General features: G+C 42.5%; 1 protein-coding gene across 2 annotated transcripts in view; it reads left to right on the top strand.

Moving 5' to 3' along the window:
* The window catches only part of KCNB2 (potassium voltage-gated channel subfamily B member 2), a 401,789-nt gene extending 378,051 nt beyond the window's left edge, over positions 1–23,738 (top strand). For both annotated transcript variants that reach the window (XM_079901460.1, XM_079901461.1), the window contains exon 3: positions 21,329–23,738. In XM_079901460.1, the coding sequence (XP_079757586.1) occupies positions 21,329–23,488 (2,160 nt within the window). In that variant the 3' untranslated portion in view covers positions 23,489–23,738. The remainder of the gene's footprint in view (positions 1–21,328) is intronic.
* The last annotated feature ends 226 nt before the right edge of the window (positions 23,739–23,964 follow it).

The following is a 23,964-nucleotide window of genomic DNA, read 5'->3' as shown; positions in this document are numbered from 1 at the left end:
CTCTCATGGTGATTTCAGGTTGGTAGAACAGGAGTCAGAGGTAAAGACAGGTAGACAGATGTTTCCATGGAGAATGAAAACGACAGGGCAAGGAACGGGCAGCAGTAGCATGTGCTATGTTGGAGAGCCCTGAGCAGCCCCAAAGAGGCTGAGAACTTGGCCTTGCTAGGAAAGGGAGGGGAAGGCACCAGCATGAAAGGTGCAGAGGGGAGAAGGGGAAGCAGGCTGAAGAGTAACCAGGATAAATATAACTTGCCCACAACGTCTCCCAGGCTGGCCTGGATGCCACTATGCAGTTGAGCAATTACATTTTCATTTTCAACCTACCTGGTTATGATTTTGCAGAGAGCAAATTAGTTCTTTTCAGTCTATTTCTACTGTGAATTTTGATGTTCTCTGTGTATCTGCCAAATATGTGGTACCTGACAATCTCCCAACCATATCATTAGGATGAAAACTTTAAAGCAAAAAGACCAAGCAGCGTAAAAGTTGTGCCTCTTGCAACAGTGCTAGGTTATCGTCTGCCTGTACTTTGTTTCTGCCTAGACTTTCAGAAGCAAACACTATTTATGCAATGAGAGGACGCGGCTGTGGGAATGACACCATGGAGTTTTTCTTATTATGATCACTGTGTTAACTCTTTTATTTATACAAAAGGCTTAGAATTTGTTTTCTTCAGCTTAATGCCTTAGGAAATAAGACTTAGAAAGTCTAAGGGCCACAGATGGCATTTGTTGGATTCGTATTTGCGTAAATAAAAATTTGATGAGAATGACACACATATTCAGTGGGCATTCTTTGGGTTGACTACATAGACCTGGACAGAATCCTAGAAAATGCTTTTTATTTTGTTAAATATTTTTTATTTTTGGTTGCCTTGGGTCTTCGTTGCTGCACGCAGGCTTTCTATAGTTGCATCAAACAGGGGCTACTCTTCGTTGCGGTGCGCAGGCTTCTCATTGCAGTGGCTTCTCTTGTTGCGGAGCACGGGCTCCAGGCATGCCAGCTTCAGTAGTTGTGGCATGCAGGCTCAGTAGTTGTGGCTCGCGGGCTTAGTTACTCTGTGGCCTGTGGGATCTTCCTGGACCAGGGATCGAACCCGTGCTTAACCACTGCACCACCAGGGAAGTTCCGAAAATGCTTTTTAAGGAATTCTAAACCAATGTGTAAATAATGTGACAAAATGAATTTTGTATATTTTATCATATTATCTAAATGATCCAAAACCATAAAACAGTACTCTGATATTATGAGAAAGCTGATGATTCCACCTCTCCTGCTGCCCAAACCTTTCAGCCTCCTAGAGGCCAGTTAATGTAGTACAGCTGGCCGGTGACAGCCAGGGCTCATTAGATTGCAGTTGGATGTGCTATCTTAGTATAATGTGTTTAGTCATGCTCTGCCTGTTTTGAGAGGTCCAATATTAGTTTCTTGGCATATACAAACCTGGCCTGACAATTAGGAGACCTAGAAGCCTAAAAGACAAAGCTGTGCTCAATAATCAACTCTGCAAACAACAGCTGTGGCCACAAATAAAATAGCCTTTTATTTGTAAGTAGTGTGGAAAGGGCTTTCGGTCACCCATATCCTCAAACACAGCTAGCAAATTTATCATCGTCTCCAAAGGAGAGATACAGCTGTTTATGTATAGAAATGCATGTATCTGTATGTATGCATGTGTTCCACCATAGAAGTAAGGTACTTCTATGAAAAATGTTCACCTCTTCACATATTTATGCATCTTCAGCACTACACGGGAGCACAGCTCCACCTGACTCGTTGTCCAGTTGGGGTTCCCCTAGCCCTGTCCACTAAGTGGTCTTCTTTCAGGAGGGACCACCTAAGGTGTACCCAAAGAACCCCAAGGCTCCAGAAACCCCATTTTGAAAACCGAAGCAGTGATTTTCACTATGGAGATGAAGAAAGATTTTGTTTTAGAAGATGTAGCTTTTAAACTAGGCCTGATTCAAAATAGTTGTGTACCACATAGAGCATAGACTTCCGAACAGACGCTCCTTCCTGCCATTAGAAGGAAAGGGACGTGTGGTAGCCTTCAGACCTGACCTTCCACCTCTCTTTCCTTCTGGTATATGTTTTACAGGCTACAAGAAATAAGGCATGGCCTTATAAGGCAAGGCTGTGACAGGGTGACCATGTGTAAGTCAACAACTGACAAACTTCTACCTAAAAAGTAAGAAATTCAATCATGAGAATGTTTAGGCTTTATATGAAACTTATCTGAACATTTATCATTTAAATATAGTCAGTGTATTTTTATATGTAGACAAAATATCTTGGTGGTTGAATTTTGCCTTGCTAGCCAGGAATCACTATAGACCTAAATCTTCATCTGTGAAAACTATTTGTGGAACAGATGTAATAATATTAGCCACCATTAAATAAGTACCTACTAGGTGCTAAATATATTTAGGCTCTAATCCTGACCTTATCAGCTCTATTACCTGAAGAGTAGATGCCTCATAGCTGAGTGACATAACTGGGATTTGAGTCCAAAACGTGACCTATAAGCTAAGGCTGTAGTTTAAAATGATGGAATCAGTTACTTTAAAATTAACTATGTAAGTCATATATAACTCTCATGTGATAAATAAACATTTACCTAATCAAAAATTGGGTCTTGGGCTTCCCTGGTGGCGCAGTGGTTGAGAGTACGTCTGCCGATGCAGGGGTTCGTGCCCCGGTCCAGGAAGATACCACATGCCACGGAGCGGCTGGGTCCGTGAGCCTGCGCGTCTGGAGCCTGTGCTCCGCAACGGGAGAGGTCACAACAGTGAGAGGCCCGCGTACCGCAAAAAAAAAAAAAAAAAAAAAAAAAATTGGGTCTTTTACTTTGAGACAAATCACACAATTGAAAAACCCACATGATATTTAGAAACCGATATCAATCAATGGGCTATCAACAATGTTAACTTCTATTAAATCTCAAATTATTTAATGAAGAGGTTAATAAAAAATGTCCTAAACTGGCAGTAATGACCAGGCATAATTCAATCTATGGCATTTCCTTATAACAAAGATTTCTAACCTTATAAACCTTATAACAAAGATTTGCTAAATATATTTGCTGAGAAATATCATAAAATAAACCACTTGAATCCATTCAAAACCCAAATAGAAACAGAAGTGCAAAAAGTAATAAATAAAAGGTCAGAAATCTAAATGTCAGGACTAAGAAAGGGTCAATATGAAAATAACACAGACGCTATATATAGGTGTATAAGTTGTCAAAGGCATGTTGAAGGACTAAAAGGTCTATCCTTTTGGGGGGACTGTGAAAGGTAACCTACCTTCTCTCCCATTGACAGAAATTATCCACATCTCAGCCTAGGAAATATTAGGATCATGTTACCTTTATATGGATCATCAGAGTAAAATAATAATTATAATTTAATAATAACTATTATTATTGTTATTACTTGGGGGTAGGAATTATGACCCAGTATACACACACACACACACACACACACATAAATCAACATTTTACAAAACATTACTTACGCTTCCTGATATTTTCTGTTCTATCCTCACCTATTCTATTTCACTTTGTGTGTGTGTGTGTGTGTGTGTGTGTGTGTGTGTGTGGCCGCACCATGCGGCATGAGGGATCTTAGTTCCCCGACCAGGGATCAAACCCATGCCTCCTGCAGTGGAAGCATGGAGTCTTAACCACTGGACCACCAGGGAAGTCCCCACCATTTCACTTTTTTTACGGCTGATTCTGACTGTCAGAATTTCTGACCCATCAAGGAGTTGGGACGCACAGTTTGAAAAATGCTGTTCTAGGGAGCTGTTCATAGGTAGCTGCCACCCTGATCTGGTGGGATCTGCTTACTAGGGGCTTGAATAACAGAGAGACAGGGATATACAGTACACTTACCGGTGGTTTATCTAAACAATAGCATGAGAATTCCCCAGCACTTTTAACTTATAAACCACCACTAGAGGAAGTGTTTAAAATTGGGCTTTTTGCACAGGGAACTCTACTCAGTACTCTGTAATGACCTATATGAGAAAAGAATCTAAAAGAGAGTGGATATATGTATATGTATAACTGATTCACTGTGCTGTACAGCGGAAAGTAACACAACATTGTAAAGCAACTATACTCCAATTAAAATTTTTTTAATAACATTTATTTATGGGCTTTTTTGCTATTGCTCCACCTCCATTTATAGCTACAGGTCCATTTCTCTTACCTCCTTTATAGCAAAGTTCTTCAAAAACTAACAGCAAATGCTGTCTTTTTTTATGCCCTGAATTTTAATCAGCATCTGAAGAGTTTTTTTGAGAAGGCTGCTTTTTCTCTAAATTATCATAGCCTGGGTAGCACAGGTGCTAATGATCACAGTAGGAAAGTGTCTTAGTGTACATGACTCCTACAGAAACCATCAAAAAAATTGTTTTATATATATATATATATATTATATTTTTTTTTTTTGCGCGGTTCACAGGCCTCTCACTGTTGTGGCCTCTCCTGCTGCAGAGCACAGGCTGCAGACGCGCAGGCCCAGCAGCCATGGCTCACGGGCCCAGCCGCTCCGCGGCATGTGGGATCTTCCCGGACCGGGGCACGAACCCGTGTCCCCTGCATCGGCAGGAGGACTCTCAACCACTGCGCCACCAAGGAATCCCAATTGTTTTATATTTTACTAGAATTTGAGACGTATAACACTGGAGCAGGGACATATGTAATATATATATATATATATATATATATATATATACACACACACACATAAAACATACATAATATATTACATAAAAGTATAAATTAGTGCTAAGAGCAATGTGGCTAGCGATTACATAATCCCTATCATTCTTTTTTTTAATATGTTTCAGATGTACAGCATTATAATTCAACACCTATATACGCCAAAAAAATGATCACCAGCACAATTCTAGTTTCCATCCATCTAAAATTGGGTTTTTTAAATTTCCTCACATCAGAGAAATTTCTTGTTGCTACCTTGACCATTTTAATACGGTATCCTATAGTGTGTCCTTATTTATCTTTTTCCTACATCCCTCTGGGGCGAGTGACCTTTACAGCTCTGGACCCACATGTTCTAACTGGTACTGGGCTGCTATTTAGAATACAGGTGTCAATTACCTACTTAACAAATTGTAGCTGTTTACTTCCAACAGTAAATACAACTTTGTTTCTCCCAGTTAAGAACTGTTTTTCCTGCTGACTAGGGTTCCAAACCCCTATGACGTTCCCTCTCCTTTGCAAATAACATTAAATTCACTTTCGAAGGGAATCTATGTTATGGCTCCTTGAGTGTTCTCAACTCTGCCTCTCATTAAAGACCGGACCCTTTCATTGAATAATACAACCAAATTGTATTAATTTCCTAGGGCTTCTGTAACAAACTACCACAAACTGGGTGACCAAAAACAACAGAAGTTTATTCTCTCCTAGTTCTGGAGGCTAGAAGTCTGAAATCAAGGTGTCTGAAGGCGCTAAAGAGGAATCCTTCCTTGCCTCTCCCTAGCTTTTGATGGCTGCTATCAGTTCTTGGAATTCATTGCCTTATAGCTGCACCACTCAATCTCCGCCTCTGTTGTCACATGGCCATCTTCCCTCTGTGTGTGTCTCTCTGGATTTCTTCTAAGGACACCAGCTATTGGATTGAGGGTCCACCCTAGTTGAATATGACCCCATCTTAACTAATTACATTTGCAAAGACTGTTTCCAAATAAGCTCGTATTCTGAGGTCCTGGGTATACATGAACTTTCAGGGGACACTATCAACCCGGTATACTGACTTTTCCAAAGGACTAGATGTTTATCTCTATCAAACTTACCAGTCAGCAACATCTACAGACAGGGGCTAAATGGCAATTTCATAGGAAGGAATGTGCTAACTTCAAACAAGAAATTGTAAGAATAGAGTTCTTCTACCTCTAACATTATATACTAGTTAATAATTCTGCCCCAAACTCTACAGTCCATGTTTTTTTAAATGCACTTAGATCATAAAAATATTGGCATTTCTATAGAACGCTATAACTTCCAAAACACTTTCACGTGCATTATGTAATTTCCTCATCACTACAGCCTAGTAATGTAAATGAACTTGTCATGATTAGCCGCAGTCTATACTTGGAGAAATTAAGGCTCCATGTCTTGACTCAGGTCCTGCAGTTAATTTTGTAATGCAGACCCAGGAGGAAGGTCACGTGATCTGACTCTTCACCCAGCATTCTTTCTACTGCCAAGTATGTGAAAGTGTTTAAAGTAGTGACTGGGAGAGCAAGGAAGTCTGGGTGAAGAGGTCTGGGTGGGAGTAGAGACCACTTCCCCATCATCTGTGAAGCTTTTTTCTAGCTAACTACATCCACGACCCTAGAATCTCTGAACAGTGCTGAAAATCCCCACAAGGCCTAACAACACACCCCTGCTTCCAAAACTGAGATCCACTGGTTAAAAATCTACAGAAGAGCCTCCTAAGCTGATTTTTTTTTAATTTAATTGTATGGATTTGTGTCTGAGGTCAGAGCTTCTCAAACTTAAATGTGCGTATGAATCACTTGGGAATCTTGGGAAAGTAAGTTCTGAGTCAGTGGGCCTTTTGGATGGAGCCTGAGATTCTGCATCTCCAATAATCTCCAAGGTGATGCTGCTGATTCGTGGACCACATTTTGACTGATAAGCTCTGAAGTAGCCGTCATGATAGAACCCAGGAAGGACTCTATACAGATAACAGAATGAGTCTATGTGATTGTAGAAAATGTCCACATCCGACAGCTATAAACAGCAGGACCTCTCTGCCCAATTAAACACCTCCTTAATCCCTAATAAGAACAGATGTGCTTGAGCCCATTTAAATCATGGGTCTCCAATGGTTGCTGTCAAAACAAGCCAAACAGAAATCCATTCAAGGCCCTTGTTTGTGATGCTTGGCTTCAGGCCATGAAGAACACCTGTCATCCATGCAACAGAAGCGTCCATGAGCTGCTGCTGCCCACTGGCCCAGGGACAGCACAGCAGCCTGCCCCCAGGAGCAGGTATCAGGTGAACCCCGCAAGTTCTCTGCAGTCACAGCTGGATTTGGCTCCCATCTAACCTTCCCCTTGGAAGAGCCGCTTCATTTCAGCATGACCCTCGTAAGTCTTCTGTTTTCTGGCATTCCATAATGTCGTCTTAATGATGTTGACCCCAAAACTACTTTCTAGAAGAGATTTGCTGCAGAGATTCATTAAAAGGAAAAATAATGATGGCATTACAGCTTTTGTTGTTTTCTTTCTTTGAAGCTGCTGTGACAGTCTTTAGATATGGGGCTAATGGTGGAAATAAATCCTTGCAGTTCCCTGTTAATGGTGATTGATGAGGCCGACTAGGTGTCCAAGGAACACAGCCAGTCTTTAATGGCACGTTAATTCTGTAAATGTGGAAGGCTTCCTTGCAGAAATTGGAAGTTGGAGTGGGTGAGAAATAATTCAACAAATGAGCATGCTTCTTTTTTTTTTTTAATAAAGTGAATGGTATTTTATAAATTTATTTATTTTATTTTTGGCTGCATTGGGTCTTTGTTGCTGCGCGTGGGCTTTCTCTAGTTGCGGCGAGCGGGGGCTACTCTTCATTGTGGTGGAAGGGCTTCTCATTGCGGTGGCGTCTCTTGTTGCGGAGCATGGGCTCTAGGCACGCGGGCTCAGTAGTTGTGGCACGTGGGCTCAGTAGTTGTGGCTCACGGGCTCTAGAGCACAGGCTCGGTAGTTGTGGCGCACGGGCTCAGTTGCTCCGCGGCATGTGGGATCTTCCCAGACCAGGGCTCGAACCCGTGTCCCCTGCATTGGCAGGTGGATTCTTAACCACTGAGCCACCAGGAAAGCCCCCATAAATGGGTTCTTAAACTAGTTTTTGCCCTGTGTGATTTCAGAATGTACACTTAGGGTAAAATTTTATAAAAGAAAATAGTTCTGGCAAATAATATAGTGCGTGTCTCATAATGTTTTCATGTACCAAGAAACTGGTGTTTAAGAGAAAAATTTGTCTGTTTCTATTTCAAAACCTAAAGTTCTGGGCTTCCCTGGTGGCGCAGTGGTTGGGAGTCCGCCTGCCGATGCAGGGGACACGGGTTCGTGCCCCGGTCCGGGAGGATCCCACATGCCGCGGAGCGGCTGGGCCCGTGAGCCATGGCCGCTGAGCCTGCGTGTCCGGAGCCTGTGCTCCGCAACGGGAGACACCACAACAGTGAGAGGCCCGCGTACCGCAAAAAAACAAAAAAAAAAAAAAAAAAAAAAACCCTAAAGTTCTTATTGGAATTCTTTAATATGAAGAAATATCATTTTCAAAGACAAATTATGATTTATTTAAGTCAAGGATCACTCAGAGTTTCTACCTGTGTAAGATAATAATGGCGATCTGTCAAGGCTACTCAGTCTCCCTGATAAACTTAGTCATAAACATGGCAGAGTCCTAGAGTTCCCAACTGCACAGCAAGTAAGGTTGAACTTCCAGCTTATAGAGTGGTCCCTCGGCATCTGCGGGGGATTGGTTCCAGGACACCCACGGATACGAAAATCCATGAATGCGCCAGTCCCTTATATAAAATGGTGTAGTACAGCCGGCCCTCCCTATCTGGGGATGCAGGACCCGTGGATACAGAGGGCCGACTGTGAACATTTTTATAATCTCTTCCCTTCTTGCCCTTTCCTACTGTCCTTGCAATGGAAACTTCTCTTCTTGTCTTCATTTGCACCCCTACCCCTATCTGTCCCACACCTCCTAGTTTGTGCTCTTCTAAATGCACATCTGAACATGTCATTCCCTTGCTTAAAACGTCTATGGCTTCTCCTCCTGACAGCAGTGTCCTCAAGCTTTAGCGAGCATCAGAATGACCTAGAGGGCTTGTGAAAACACAGGTAGCTGGGCCTCTGTCCAGAGCTTCTGATTCGATATATATGGAATGAGGCCTGCGAATTTGCATTTCTCACAAGTTACTACATAATGTTGACGCTTCTGGTCCAGGGACCACACTTTGAGGAAAACCCACCAAACTGTCCATTAATGCATCCAACAGCCTTCAGGATTGGTCCATTGCCTCACTTCCCAGAAGCGCCCCACCCCCGCTCAGCTCTGTTCCTCCGCCTGCATCAGTCACACCAGACTCCTTGGGTCCCAGAAACCAGGACTGTCGCAAGCTTGTGAAAGCTGTTTACTGCACAGATGACAGAGGCACCGTTCACATTCTAATCTCTTTATTGGTGCCCTCTGGAGCAGACCAGTGCACAGCCTGTACCCTTACATGCAGCAGCCCTGAAATCACCAGGGACTCCTATGGAGGACCCCAGTCAAACAAAATTCTTGGAACTTTCTGAGCAAACCACATAGTCTGGGCTTTGAAGCTTCACTTATCCTGAGAGGTCAGCCTATCGTGCCCATTAACCCCTTTTCTGTGTGGAAACTTCTATCCATCCTTTAAGGCCTCCCTCACAAAAAGAAGATTTATGATTAGAATTGTCCTGAGAGCAAGGAAACATTTTTCCAATAGGAAAAAGAAGGATGATAGAGCTGTAAATACTCCACTGTTCAAAATACTCTGTGTTCAAAATCTGTTTTTTCTCCCTCAGGTTTTCATGAATTATCTTTTCAAAGAACTAGAAAATTGAAGGAGAGTAAAAAGGAGAAGAGAGAGGGAAGCTTCTTTTCATTTTCTTATTTTGTTTTAGGTCTTCACACATGTAAGATATTTGTTTACATAGGCACGGTATTTTAACAAATTATACTTGTAAATAAATATTAAATGCAACACTTGTAAGTTTACGCTTTTATGAAGTTTTTTGGTGACTTTCCTCTGATGCTTTACTTTTGGTTACATGGAACAGTGATTGTGTGTGTGTGTGTGTGTGTGTGTGTGTGTGTCTTTTTCATATTCTTTTTTATTGAAGTATAGTTGTATGTATGTACTTTTTCATAGTTAACCTACACTATTAATTCTTCTCAGTGGCTTAACATTTATTGCACAAACCTGAATCCACCCATATCTATACAAGGAACTATCACTTTATTCACTGGTTGGATTAACTGAGGCTCAAGTCATACTCAGCAAAAAGAAAAGTGATATAAAATGAATACAACACTTTTTTTAAGAAAATGTACCCTTCTGTGAAGGTGAAGCTGAAAGTTAATATGCAGTCAAAAGCAGGCTTCTCAAAGAATAAGGTAAAAAAAAATTTTAAAAGCAATCTGCTCAACATAATGAAAAAAAAAACCAGAAAGGATTATTAAAATTACAGAGCTTAAACTAGGAAATGATTATTTTGCTGAAGTTGTAAAGTTGGTCTGTTATCACAAAATGGGATATTTGTAATATGAATTTCTGTCGTTAAAAAAGTCTATTGCTGGTTAAAGCTTTTTGGCTGACTTTGGACCATGTGGAAGCAAGAGAAAATGACTAGGAACCTATCTTATTATTCTTGGGTAATTAGAAAATACTTGGTTTCTTCAAGGTCTATTCTCCTTTCCTCCAGTCCCTTTTTATGGTTATTCATTTATTTAAAACAGATTTGCGAAGTGTCTGCTCTGTTTCTACCTATAGAAAATAGGTAGTCATTCCCTTCCATAATTCGAAAATCCTGTTTGAGAAACGAAACTATCTCCTATGAAACTGTCAAATGATTAGTTAAGAAGCTTGTAAGGTTTTATGGGTGTAACAGATCAAAACTCTGGCCAACTGAAGCTAATACAGGGCGGGGGAGAGACAGCTTATTGGAAGGAACTGTTCCAAGGCAGAAATTGAGGGGCTTTGTCTGTCGCTCCTTCTTCTGGGACACTGCTATTAATGTGACTCCGTCCAAGCAACTCCTAATCTCCAAGCCTCTCAGTTCAAACTTCAGGTTTGCAAGAGGAAGAGAAGCCAATGGGGCCAGCCTGGAGCAAGGGGATTGCCCCCTGGATCAACATTCCAAGGAGGTAAGGTTGCCAGATCAAATACAGAATGCCTAGTGAATTTCTTATAAACAACAAATTCTTTGTTGTCTCATACAAAAATTTGATTCAGACTTAACTGGGCATCCTGTATCTTTATTTCCTAAATCTGGCAATCTTGCCAGGAGGCAGCTCTGTGAGCGCAGGCAAGGCTGCAAAGGGAGACCACGTGAGTAAATGCAAGAAGTGTGCGTGACCCCTTCTGTGCATTTGGTAACCCAAGAAATAGAGGCTTCAGGCATTCAGAGGAGAGACGCCAGTGTCATCTGGAGTGCAAGGGAGGGCTTCCTGGAGAAGTGGCAGGATTGGGGCAGATAGAGGACAATGGGGGAGGCAGTGCCTGATGGGATGAAAAGGAATGACATGCCCAGGAAGCAGTGAGGGTCCCAGCCTGGCTGGAAGGGGGAATTCAAGCCAGTTCAACCACCAAGCATGAGTAAAAAGGAATGGAAAGATGAAACCGGCTGAAAAACACATGAAAGCATAACGGTCTTTACAAGGGTCTCAAAATTTGAATCACTTACTGATTCCCCACCCACATTGAGGATGAGTCCCACTGGCACATAATTAACAAACCCCCTATGTGGTTTTCGAGAGTAATATTTGTTGACCTTCATTTTCCACTTGCTCACCTTCCCTGAGTTCACTCAGCTCAGGTAAGTGGAAGATGCGGCATCTTAGGAGCTTGACAGCTGTTAAGAAAAGTCCAACTTAGGGAATTCTTCTTGATTCATTTTGCGCCAAGTAATAAAACTGTCTTTCCTTATGGCCCTCCAACTTATGCCATGCACATGAATACGCTCTCTCTGTAGGATGTCAAAAGGACCACCATCTAGGCATTGGAGTCACACAAAGAATGAGGAACTTCTTACGGCTCAACAGGAATAGATGTATGATTTGGGAAGTTCTCGAATAATTATAACAATTAACATTTGGGGGGAATTCCCTGGCAGTCCAGTGGTTAAGACACTACGCACCCACTGCAGGGGGCACGGGTTCGAGCCCTTGTAGGGGAACTAAGATCCCGCATGCCATGTGGCGTGGCCAAATAAATAAATGAATAAGTTTAAATAATTAACATTTTTTAGCACTCTACAGCTTGCAAAGTGCTATCATGTATTTTATCTTATTTGTTCTCGTATTAGAATTCTTCAGAGAAGTAGAACCAATAGAATATATATATATACTCAGATTTTTCCATAACATCTTACAGAAAATCCGAACAAACTTTTTGGCCAACCCTATATATGTAAATGCATATATAGGGGTGTGTGTATTTATATACATATATAGACAGACAGATAGACATCAAGGAGCTGGCCTCACACAATTGTGAGGACTGGCAAGTCTGAAATCCACAGGGCAAGACAGCAGGCTGAAAATTCAAGTTAAGAGTTGATGTTTCAATCTTGAGTTCAAAATCCACACAGCAGGACTTCCCTGGTGGCGCAGTAGTTAAGAATCTGACTGCCAATGAAGGGGACACGGATTCAATCCCTGAATCTGTGGATCCCATATGCTGTGGAGCAACTAAGCCCATGCACCATAATAACTGAGCCTGTGCTCTAGAGCCCACGAGCCACAACTACTCAGCTCGCGCACCTAGAGCCTGTGCTCTGCAACAAGAGAAGCCACCGCAATGAGAAGCCCGCACACCGCGACAGAGAGTAGCCCCCGCTCGCTGCAACTAGAGAAAGCCCGCGTGCAGCAACGAAGACCCAATGCAGCCAAAAAAATTAATTAATTAATTAAAATTTTAAAAATAAATAAATAAAAGCAATGGCTTTAAAAAAAAAACCCAAATCTTAAAAAAATAAAATAAAAAATTCCACAGAGCAGGCCAGGCAGACTGGAAACTCAGGCAAGGTTTCTGTGTGACAGTCTCGAGGCAGAATTGCTTCTTCTTTGGAAAACTTGTCATCATCTTAAGACCTTCAACTGATTGGACGAGGCCCACCCACGTGATGGAGGATAATCTGCTTTACTCAAAGTCTACTGATTTAAACATTAATCACACCTAAAAAATACCTTCACAAGTTCCAGACTGCTGTTGGATGCAACAACTGGGCACCACAGCCTAGCCAAGTTGGCACATAAAATTAGCCAGCACAGTCCTCAAAACAATGCTCTATAGGTAAGCAAAACAAGTCTTTATTTTCCACATTTTCTATATGGGAATAATAAGCCCTAGAAAAAAGCTAATTGTGGTGCCCAAGTCCTCAAAACTAATAGAATAATCAGAAGCAGGATTCAGACTCAGACTTGTCAACTCTAAGTCCCTTACTATTGCCTCCCCTCCACCCACCAGGTGCAGTGGAATCCCTGAATCTTTTGTTTCTTTATCTATAAAGTAAGACATGGCATACTTCCAGATTTCATCTAACTTGATTGTTCTATGATTTTTTTTTTTTTACATTCTAGGTATCAAGTTAAATGAAATCCTGTTCAAAGGATATACTCCACTAATTCTCTTTCTTGTGTCCTTCCCCCAAAATCTGTTATTCACACACTAAAGGGAAGAGTCTGAACATTGATGGTGTGCGTTCTTGGAGTTAGGCTGAGCAGTCTAAAGAAAAGAGCCATAGTTCCTGCCCTTCAGGGGCCAATAGAGGCAGTAATGTCTGTGTTTCACCAAGCTTGGCCCATCTTCATTTTTACTCTCTGGCTCCTGAAGACTTTGTAAGAACAAATTACCTACAAAGAGGTTGTCTAATCACTGGAGTGGGTGTAAGATTAAAGGTGTCTCTATCTTACTGTTGCTCCTTTCTTTGCAGAGTTACTATGAATGAGATTAAAGTTCCCTTCACCAGCCTTCTACCTAATGACTTGCTTCCCCAAATCTAATCTTTTAAAATAAGAAATGTATCATGGATAGTGAAACGCAGCTTATTTCAGGAGATACCAAGAAAATATGACAAGAGTATCTTTAGTCATAAGACAGCCAAAAACTCTCCTCTCAAAAAATTGGTTTCAGATCTGAGAATAAAAACCAAAAGAAAAATTCGATAGTATGCAGAACTGGATTGCTTCTCACATCCCACCCCATCCCAAATGAAAAGCATCATACAGGCTTCCAGCTGACATCTGCTTGTGTGTGGATGACTAAGTCTTTTGAAACCCCTCATTCAGCAGTCCACAGATGGGGGGGTTGGGGATTGAATTTCTGGGCTCCTGTTATCCATGGGTCCAAAATAATTAAAAATCAACTGACCCTTTCAGTGATGCTCATTCTTTGCATGAGTCATGTGGTGCTAGCCCATAAGGGATTCATGCTTGTATATGCAAATCATCAGAGAACTTCAGCACAGAATCTCATTCGTCCTGGGAGGGCAAGCGGATATTTGTGAGAAGAAAGGGCTGACCGTCAACCAAGGGCCCCCAGCCTTAGAGGAGAGCATCATGGTTTCAAGGAATATGAGATATTAGGACTGCAAACAGTCCTAGATTATTCTTCCTTTGGTGCAAATCACAGGATTTATTTTCTGGTTTGCTGAGTCCAGTAGTCTTCTGGGAAACAGCTAGAAATAGAAGATAGGTAGATGAAAGTCATGATATTTTTACCTACTTCTCACTTCTTCCCTCAACAAATGGTTTGGTCTTTGGCTTACAGGCTCAGAACTGTCATTGTGCTCTGTCCTCTTCCTGAAAATAGAAGAAGTTTCATGTTTCTAATAATGCTCATCACAGACCTTCTTCCTGCCGACTTAAATAAGTTGATTCTCTCCTGAAAATTCTTATAATCACGTTTCCCCATGTTGTTTCCTATTGCTGACCAGGTTTTGTTTTTTTTAATGTACTCTATTCCACTAAGAAGATAACACAGGAGTGCTATATAGTTAAGAGCTTATAACTCACTCAGTTTCACCTCTCAGCACAGATTTGTCAAAGAAGGAAGGAGAGTTTGGGGGAGATGAGAGAGAGAAAGTATCTGCACTGACCTCAGTGCAAGGCACCCAAGTTCCCATGTGTTTTGGGGGAGTACTGAGGGTTGGTGAATACAAAACAGATTATCACTCAGGAGGCCCAAGCTTGAAAACTTTCTGCATATTTTAAGACTCAAGGCAGGTCAGATTCACCCGAAGCGACCTCAGTCTACCTCTTTCTTTTTTAATTGTGATATAATTGAGATACAACATTGATTTAATTTTAGGTGTACAGCATAATGATTTGATATCTGTCTATATTATGAAATGATTACCACAATGAGTTTAGTTAACATCCATCACTTCACATAGTAACAAAATGTTTTTCCTGTGATGCGACTTTTAAGATCTACTCTCTTCTACTCTATTAACCCCTTGCTGTACATCCCCGGGACTCAATTTATTTTATTGTTGGAAGTTCATACCCTTTGACCAACCTCACCCATTCCGCCCACACACCCAGCCAACCTCAGTCCAGTTCTTAAATATTGGCAAACTAGATGGTTCAGTCCTAAGGCAGATAAGCTACAGTTATCTGGGTTTGGCATGCAAACCACTGGCGAGGGGAAACAATGTGCTTGAAAGTCTTTAAACTATGAACACGAAATAGGTCTCCAGTTGTATTTAAATGGGTGAGAAGCGGTTTGTGTTCATTATTCCCTCCCAACGCTGACCAAAGGCTTTTTCCAGACGCAACTCCAGCACGTATAGTACTTTCCATTTTATAGATGCTGCATGTGCTTGACCTAGTCTGGTCCTTAACAAGCCTCTCAGGCAGGTGAGGCAACTGGAAGGCACCTCATTTTGCAGATGAGGGCACTGATGTTTGCAGAGGAACCTGGCTTGTCCGCGTGGCCACGGAGGTAGGGCCATGGGTTTTATTTATTTTTTAACATCTTTATTGGAGTATAATTGCTTTACAATGGTAGGTTAGTTTCTGCTGTATAACAAAGTGAATCAGCTATACGTATACATATATCCGCATATCTCCTCCCTCATGCGTCTCCCTCCTACCCTCCCTATCCCACCCCTCTAGGTGGTCACAAAGCACCGAGCTGATCTCCCTGTGCTATGCGGCTACTTCCCACTGGCTATCTATTTTACATTTGGTAGTGTATATATGTCCATGCCACTCTCTCACTTTGTCCCAGCTTACCCTTTCCCCTCCCTGTGTCCTCAAATCCATTCTCTACATCTGCGTCTTTATACCTGTCCTGCCCCTAGGTTCTTCAGAACCTTTTTTTTTTTTAAGATTCCAAATATATGTGTTAGCATACGGTATTTGTTTTACTCTTTCTGACTTACTTCACTCTGTATGACAGACTCTAGGTCCATCCACCTCACTACAAATAACTCAATTTCATTTCTTTTTATGGCTGAGTAATATTCCACTGTATATATGTGCCTCATCTTCTTTATCCATTCATCTGTCGATGGACACTTAGGTTGCTTCCATGTCCTGGCTATTGTAAATAGAGCTGCAGTGAACATTGTGGTACATGACTCTTTTTGAATTATGGTATTCTCAGGGTATATGCCCAGTAGTGGGATTGCTGGGTCGTATGATAGTTCTATTTTTAGTTTTTTAAGGAACCACCATACTGTTCTCCATAGTGGCTGTATCAATTTACATTCCCACCAACAGTGCAAAAAGTTTCCCTTTTCTCCACACCCTCTCCAGCATTTATTGTTTGTAGATTTTTTGATGACGGCCATTCTGACCAGTGTGAGGTGATACCTCGTTGTAGTTTTGATTCGCATTTCTCTAATGATTAGTGATGTTGAGCATCCTTTCATGTGTTTGTTGGCAATCTGTAGATCTTCTTTGGAGAAATGTCTATTTAGGTCATCTGCCCATTTTTGCATTGGGTTGTTTATTTTTTGGAAATTGAGCTGCATGAGCTGCTTGTAAATTTGGGGGATTAAATCCTTTGTCGGTTACTTCATTTGCAAATATTTCTCCCATTCTGAGGGTTCTGTTTTCGTCTTGTTTGTGTTTTCCTTTGCTGTGCAAAAGCTTTTAAGTTTCATTAGGTCCCATTGGTTTATTTTTGTTTTTATTTCCATTTCTCTAGGAGGTGGGTCAAAAAGGATCTTGCTGTGATTTATGTCATAGAGTGTTCTGCCTACGTTTTCAGTTTATTGGTTTATTTTTGTTTTGAGGTGCAGGTCCTGTCCCTATTCTTTTGTCTCTGTTTTTTCTTTTTTCTTTTGCCCTACCCAGGTATGTGGGGAGTTTCTTGCCTTTTGGGAGGTCTGAGGTCTTCTGCATTCAGTAACTGTTCTGTAGGAGTTGTTCCACGTGTAGATGTATTTCTGATGTATTTGTGGGGAGGAAGGTGATCTCCACGTCTTACTCCTCCACCATCTTGAAGGTCTCATCAGGCCATGTATTTTAATTCCTTGTCCTGTGTTCTTTCCACCACAAAACACCCACTATCTTCAAAAGATATAAAATCAACAAGTTGGTAAATAGGGGCAAATCTCCACCTGCCTTACTTCTCTCACAAACAGAAATCGATGCAACCAACTTTTGGGACCCAGTAATGCCAGTGCCAGGAGCCCTGTTCTTACCTCTGTGTGATCCTCTGAAAGTCTGTGTCTAAGTGAAGAATTAAGTCATTATCCAGGCAATGCAAAAGGGAAGAAAAGTGTTATCCAGAAAGAATGTCTATTTCCAGTAACTAAATGCTTGGAACATACAGAGTACGATGTTTTACAAAGCCTTCGCATTTGAATCTTTTATTTCTTAAGCAACAAAATTATATGTTGGCAATTCAACCAAAACGATGGGCTCAACTATGACTTGTCCTTGGTTTGGTTTGCGGACATGAATGGAATTAGCACAATGTTTTAGTTGAGAAAGAGACTCGCCATATGTTAGAGGTGAAAGGAACCTTGGAAATGATGTAATCCAAATTCCAAGGGGGGTGACGGATATCACCCAGGTAATTGTTTGGAATTTCCACTTCATTTGCGATATACAAACATAAGTCTATTTGCTGGAGCCGAAAGAGCCAGCTCTGGAGGCTGGGTATTAGGGGTGACAGGATTAAAAACCTAACTTGTGCATGGTTATAACAAATGAAGCAATACGTAAATGCCATAAGGGTTTGCTGTACCAAAGTAAATATCCATGTTTAGAGGTGTATCCTGTAACTTAGAGCAAAATTTCACATTTGTTCTATTTATTGTGTTAACAAAAAAGAAAACTCTACCATAAAACAATAACCTTGCATTTGGCTTATTGCATCACACATCACCCTTGGTATATATTGAATAATTTGTCTAAGGTGCTGTCTTTCTTGGAGAATTCCAAGTTTCACAAGATAATTAAAATAAACCATTCCTTTACATTGATAGCAAATGGGTTTTGACAGATTGAACGTGAGACAGAAAATAATGCGCTGCAATACCTTATAGTTTAACATGAATGTGGGGTTGCTAAGGGCTTGAGTGATTGGATATTTTTTCTTGAGTAATTCCTTTTCTTCAAGAATGTCCTTCAAATCTTGCTGTGCCCATGCTAAAGTTTCAGGTGTTAAAAGTAGCCATATTCATTAAGTTGCCATCAACCAGACCATAGACTAAGTCAGAACTATACAATGTTCATTATTTCCCAAAGTTACATACGAAAGTAAAATGACCTACAATCTCGGTCAGATTGTGGAGTCATGGAAAACCTGAAGGTCCACCTTGGATCATCCGCTTTGTTCTTTGTCTAAAAGGTTGGAAGATAGTAGAATGGTTTCATTTGTATTTCTGCTTTTCTCTTGCTCTTGCCCTAAATAAAATGCATCCAAAACAGGCAGGTGAACAGATAAGAAGATATGGAAAATCTAGAATATAGATTATCAGCACAAGAATGCTGGCAGCAATCCCAGTGCTTAAAATGCCCAAAGGTATATCAGGAACAGTGTGACCGTCTAGAAAATACAGAGGAACCTAGTTCCTTATGGTAAGAACATAAGAGTAAACGGAATCTGACCAATGCTTCCTAAGAATATTTAAGTGACAGAATATTGTAAATGTCCCCCTTCCATTGGCCCCTGAGGGGAAAGCTTTGAGGTGAGCATTCCCAACGTGTCCTTAATAAACCCTCTGAATCCATTATCCATGGGTTTATCTAAACCTTCTTGAGGCGATTTCTAACTTTAGCCTTCACAGTCTCTGGAGTAGATGAAGAGAACCTTTATTCTACTGTCATTCATTGATCCACATTTTTAAAGGAACTCCTGAAGTATACTCAGGTAAAAAGTACTTAGTTTTGCTTAAGAAAAAATTATAAAACACTAGTAATTCAGTACTGTTCTTTTTTTTTTTTTTAATTTATTTATTTATTTTTGGCTGTGCTGGGCCTTCGTTTCTGTGCGAGGGCCATCCCCAGCCGTGGCAAGCAGGGGCCACTCTTCATCGCGGTGCGCGGTCCTCTCACTATCGCGGCCTCTCTTGTTGCGGAGCACAGGCCCCAGACACGCAGGCTCAGCAGTTGTGGCTCACGGGCCCAGCTGCTCCGCGGCATGTGGGATCCTCACAGACCAGGGCTCAAACCCGTGTCCCCTGCATTAGCAGGCAGACCCTCAACCACTGCGCCACCAGGGAAGCCCCTCAGTACCGTTCTTTAAGTTAAGAAAACTTAAATCTTTACTTCATTTCTGCAGTGCATTCTGGAACAAACTATGGTTTTCACTCTAAAGTGATTTAAGAGGAAAGATGGGAGCTGGAAGAAACAGGAAGAAAAAACAATGAAAGGTATAAATGAGGCATAAGAGGAGAAAAGAGCAAGGGTAAAGAGAATAACCCAGAAGTAGAGAAACTTAGAAGGATAAAGAGGAGAGAAGTTCAGAAGTCCTGATGTCAGTTATAGATAATTTTTTTCACAGTCTCATGTTTACTGGGATGTGTGGCCTCAGGATGTTTAACCATTGTCTACTGAATGCTGAATTTCTAACTTAAACAGTGTCAGGATACTTTTCTCAGAGCTACAGATAATAACAGTGATACCTCTTGAGGTCATTGGCAAAGGTCAGATGAAACCAAGCCAGACCTAACCTAGGTAAGAGAGGTTTCCTACTTCACCAAGAATCATGTGTTCCAGACGCACAATCTGTACTAAGCAAAGAAGTGCTTTATTCTGTTGCCCTCAAACCTTCATCTTCATGCTTTGCCTTATCAATCTAGAGCACTGGGTTACAGTGAGGAAACCCCTGCTTAAGCTGTCTATACCCTGCATGGGTTTACAGATTTCCCACATACCTGTTCTTGGTCTTCGTCTTTCCAGACTGAAGTCCTGTTCATTTCAGCCTCTAACACTATGAGTAATTTTCATTTATTTGGTGATGTCTGTGTGTCGGGTAATCTTCACAACAGCCATGAAATAACTACGATGGTTGTCTTCATTCGACAGATCTGTAAACTGAGACATAGAGAGGTTAAGTAACTTGCCCAAAGTCACACAGTAAGCGATAAAGCCAAGCTCAGAGGTCAGGATGACTGACTCCAAAATTCAGTCACTGATCCTCTTTTTACTTCTTATTGAGCGCTTCCTCTCTCCTTCCACATCTGATATGGTGCGGCCCTGCCTCTGCCCCACGGGGATCCCTGAACCGAGATCACCGTGGACAATCTTCAAGTTCTTTGTTCTGAAACCTTTCTCAACTGAATGAAGTTAGCTCATAACCCTCCTCTCCCGCCAGAGGCTGGCCAGAGGCCACATAGCCCAGGGTGGGGGCTCCCTCACTTCAGTGCTTACCACACAAATCGCACGTGTTCTATGGAAACATTGTTGTACTGAGGCCATATTATCTCTCCACGCATAGGTCTGCATTCGCGTTTTTAGTTGTAGAATAAAACTTCTGGCAATCATGAATTTTTTCTAGCTAATATACCATGTATGGCAATTCATGTAAGGAAACATAAACCGGGTGGTTAAGAGAGAAAAATTACAAATAACTAAGAGAGGAGAGATGACGATTCCCCGAAAACTCTTCCAAAGGTGCCTAAGAACAATGGGCAAGGGGGGGGGGGAGAATGGATTTTTTTCAAATGGCTTAGACCCTAGAATTAAAAAGTATATTACATTAGGCTTCTTTTTATTATTGTTAATTTTTACTGCGAGTAGATTTGCTTTACAATGTTGTGTTATCGTCTGCTGTACAGCGAAGTGAATCAGCTGTACGTATATGTATATCCTCTCTTTCTTGGATTTCCTTCTCATTTAAGTTACCACAGAGCATTAGTTATCTGTTTTATACACATTAAGCTTCTAAGTGAAATGAACTCATAAAAAGTGGACGTATTTGTATTAGTTGGAGAATTTGGGGTTGCAAAGTCACCTTCTTGGAATACCTTTGAGCAAGACATATCCTTTAAAGAATGGTGAACGCATATGTCTCCTAGCTGCCTAAGCAACTAAGAGGCCTTGCTGACCTGACTTTCTTTTCTTTTCCAGATCTTGGCTATCGTGTCCATCTTGTTCATCGTACTCTCCACCATTGCGCTGTCTCTCAACACGCTACCAGAGCTGCAGGAGATGGATGAATTTGGACAGCCCAATGACAACCCCCAGTTAGCCCACGTGGAGGCCGTGTGTATCGCCTGGTTTACCATGGAGTACCTTTTACGGTTCCTGTCCTCACCAAATAAATGGAAGTTCTTCAAGGGCCCACTGAACGTTATCGACTTGCTGGCCATCTTGCCGTATTACGTCACCATTTTCCTCACGGAGTCCAACAAGAGCGTGCTGCAGTTCCAGAACGTGAGGCGCGTGGTCCAGATCTTCCGAATCATGCGTATCCTCAGGATCCTGAAACTCGCCAGACACTCGACGGGCCTGCAGTCCCTGGGTTTCACCCTCAGGCGGAGTTACAATGAACTGGGCTTGTTGATACTGTTCTTGGCCATGGGGATAATGATATTCTCCAGCCTGGTGTTTTTTGCCGAGAAGGACGAAGATGCTACCAAGTTCACCAGCATCCCGGCCTCATTTTGGTGGGCCACCATCACCATGACCACCGTCGGCTACGGTGACATCTACCCGAAAACATTATTAGGAAAGATTGTGGGAGGCCTCTGCTGTATTGCAGGCGTTCTGGTGATTGCCCTTCCTATCCCAATCATCGTGAACAACTTCTCTGAGTTTTACAAGGAGCAGAAACGCCAGGAGAAGGCCATTAAAAGGAGAGAGGCTCTCGAGCGGGCCAAGAGGAATGGAAGCATCGTTTCTATGAACTTAAAAGATGCCTTTGCTCGCAGTATGGAACTGATAGACGTGGCTGTGGAGAAGACCGGAGAGTCGGCCAATACGAAAGACTCCACGGGGGATAATCGCCTCTCTCCAAGCCGGTGGAAGTGGGCCCGGAAGGCTCTGTCGGAGACAAGCTCCAACAAGTCGTACGAGAATAAGTACCAGGAGGTCAGCCAAAAAGACTCCCACGAGCAGCTGAACAACACTTCTTCCTCCAGCCCACAGCATCTGAGCGCCCAGAAACTGGAGATGCTGTACAACGAGATCACCAAGACGCAGCCTCACTCCCACCCGAATCCCGAGCGCCAGCAGCAGCCCGAGAGGCCGTCTGCGTACGAAGAAGAGATAGAGATGGAGGAGGTGATCTGCCCGCAGGAGCAGCTGGCCGTGGCGCAGGCCGAGGGCATCGTGGACATGAAGAGCACCTCCAGCATCGACAGCTTCACGAGCTGCGCCACCGACTTCACGGAGACCGAGAGGTCGCCCCTGCCGCCGCCCTCCGCTTGCCACCTGCAGATGAAGTTCCCACCCGACCTCGCCCGGATAGAAGAGCACCAAAGAGCCAGGGCCCCCCCATTCCTCACCCTAACCCGAGAGAAGATGCCCGCGGCCAGAGACGCCAGCCCAGAATACGCTCCAATCGACGTAACTGTGAACCTCGACTCCAGTGGGTCCCAGGGTGGGCCCCACGGCCCCTCGCAGTCGGACAGTGCCGCCGAGAGCCCGAGGAGCTCGCTGAAAGGCAGCAACCCACTCAAGTCCGGATCGCTCAAGGTGAACTTCAAGGACAACAGAGGCGGGGCCCCGCAGACCCCACCCAGCACGGCCAGGCCACTGCCGGTCACCGCGGCGGACTTCCCACTCACCACCCCGCAGCTCATCAGCACCATCCTCTTAGAAGAAACCCCCTCCCAGGGAGACAGACCCTTGCTGGGCGCCGAGGTTCCGGCACATTGTCAGGGACCCTCCAAAGGGCTGACGCCTCGGTTTCCCAAGCAGAAACTCTTTCCTTTCTCATCCAGAGAGAGGAGGAGCTTCACGGAAATAGACACGGGCGAAGACGATGATTTCTTAGAGCTCCAAGGGACCACGAGGCAGGACAAGCAGGCGGACTCCAACCCGAACTGCTTTGCAGATAAGCCTAGTGACGGAAGAGACCCTTTACGAGAAGAGGCCTCTGTGGGCGCTTCCTCTCCACAGGACACAAGTCACAACTGTAGGCAAGACATTTACCATGCTGTGGCGGAAGTTAAAAAGGACACCAGTCAAGAAGGGTGCAAGATGGAAAACCACTTGTTTGCCCCAGAAATTCATTCCAACCCAGGAGACACAGGTTACTGTCCCACACGTGAAACCAGCATGTGACTAGTTACAAAGGCAATAATAAAAACAAAAACAAACAAACAAAAAACTTGTTTCTTAAAAATGCGGTTAATAATGCCTGTGAACTAAAAAGTGGGAAGCCCCTCTCCCCAAAACAGTGCATAAAATGTTATTTTTGCATGGCATGAACAGTTTAGTTTAAGTACTGTTTAAATAAAGCATCAAGACTGCATTTTGTAACAAACAAACAAAAATGACTGAAGAACAGTGAACAAATAAAGAGAGCTCTATTACGAACCGGTATTCTGCAATGTCTGACATTTTTGATCCTTTCATTTCAAATTGTAGACAGAGTTTCGACTTTGAGCTTTTCCGTTACAATGAATTTTAGAATTTGCACATGAAAGGATGAAATGTCATTGCATGAGTTCGTAATTGCCAGGCAAGGTGCTTTGAGCTTGCGAAATGGGTAACTTTGTAAATAACGGGGCTTGGGATGCAAAAGTGTCAAGAACAGA

Source organism: Stenella coeruleoalba (genome assembly GCF_951394435.1).
Source record: "Stenella coeruleoalba genome assembly, chromosome: 17".
In the NCBI taxonomy this organism is placed as follows: domain Eukaryota; kingdom Metazoa; phylum Chordata; class Mammalia; order Artiodactyla; family Delphinidae; genus Stenella; species Stenella coeruleoalba.
This window is presented reverse-complemented; position numbering and strand designations above follow the sequence as displayed.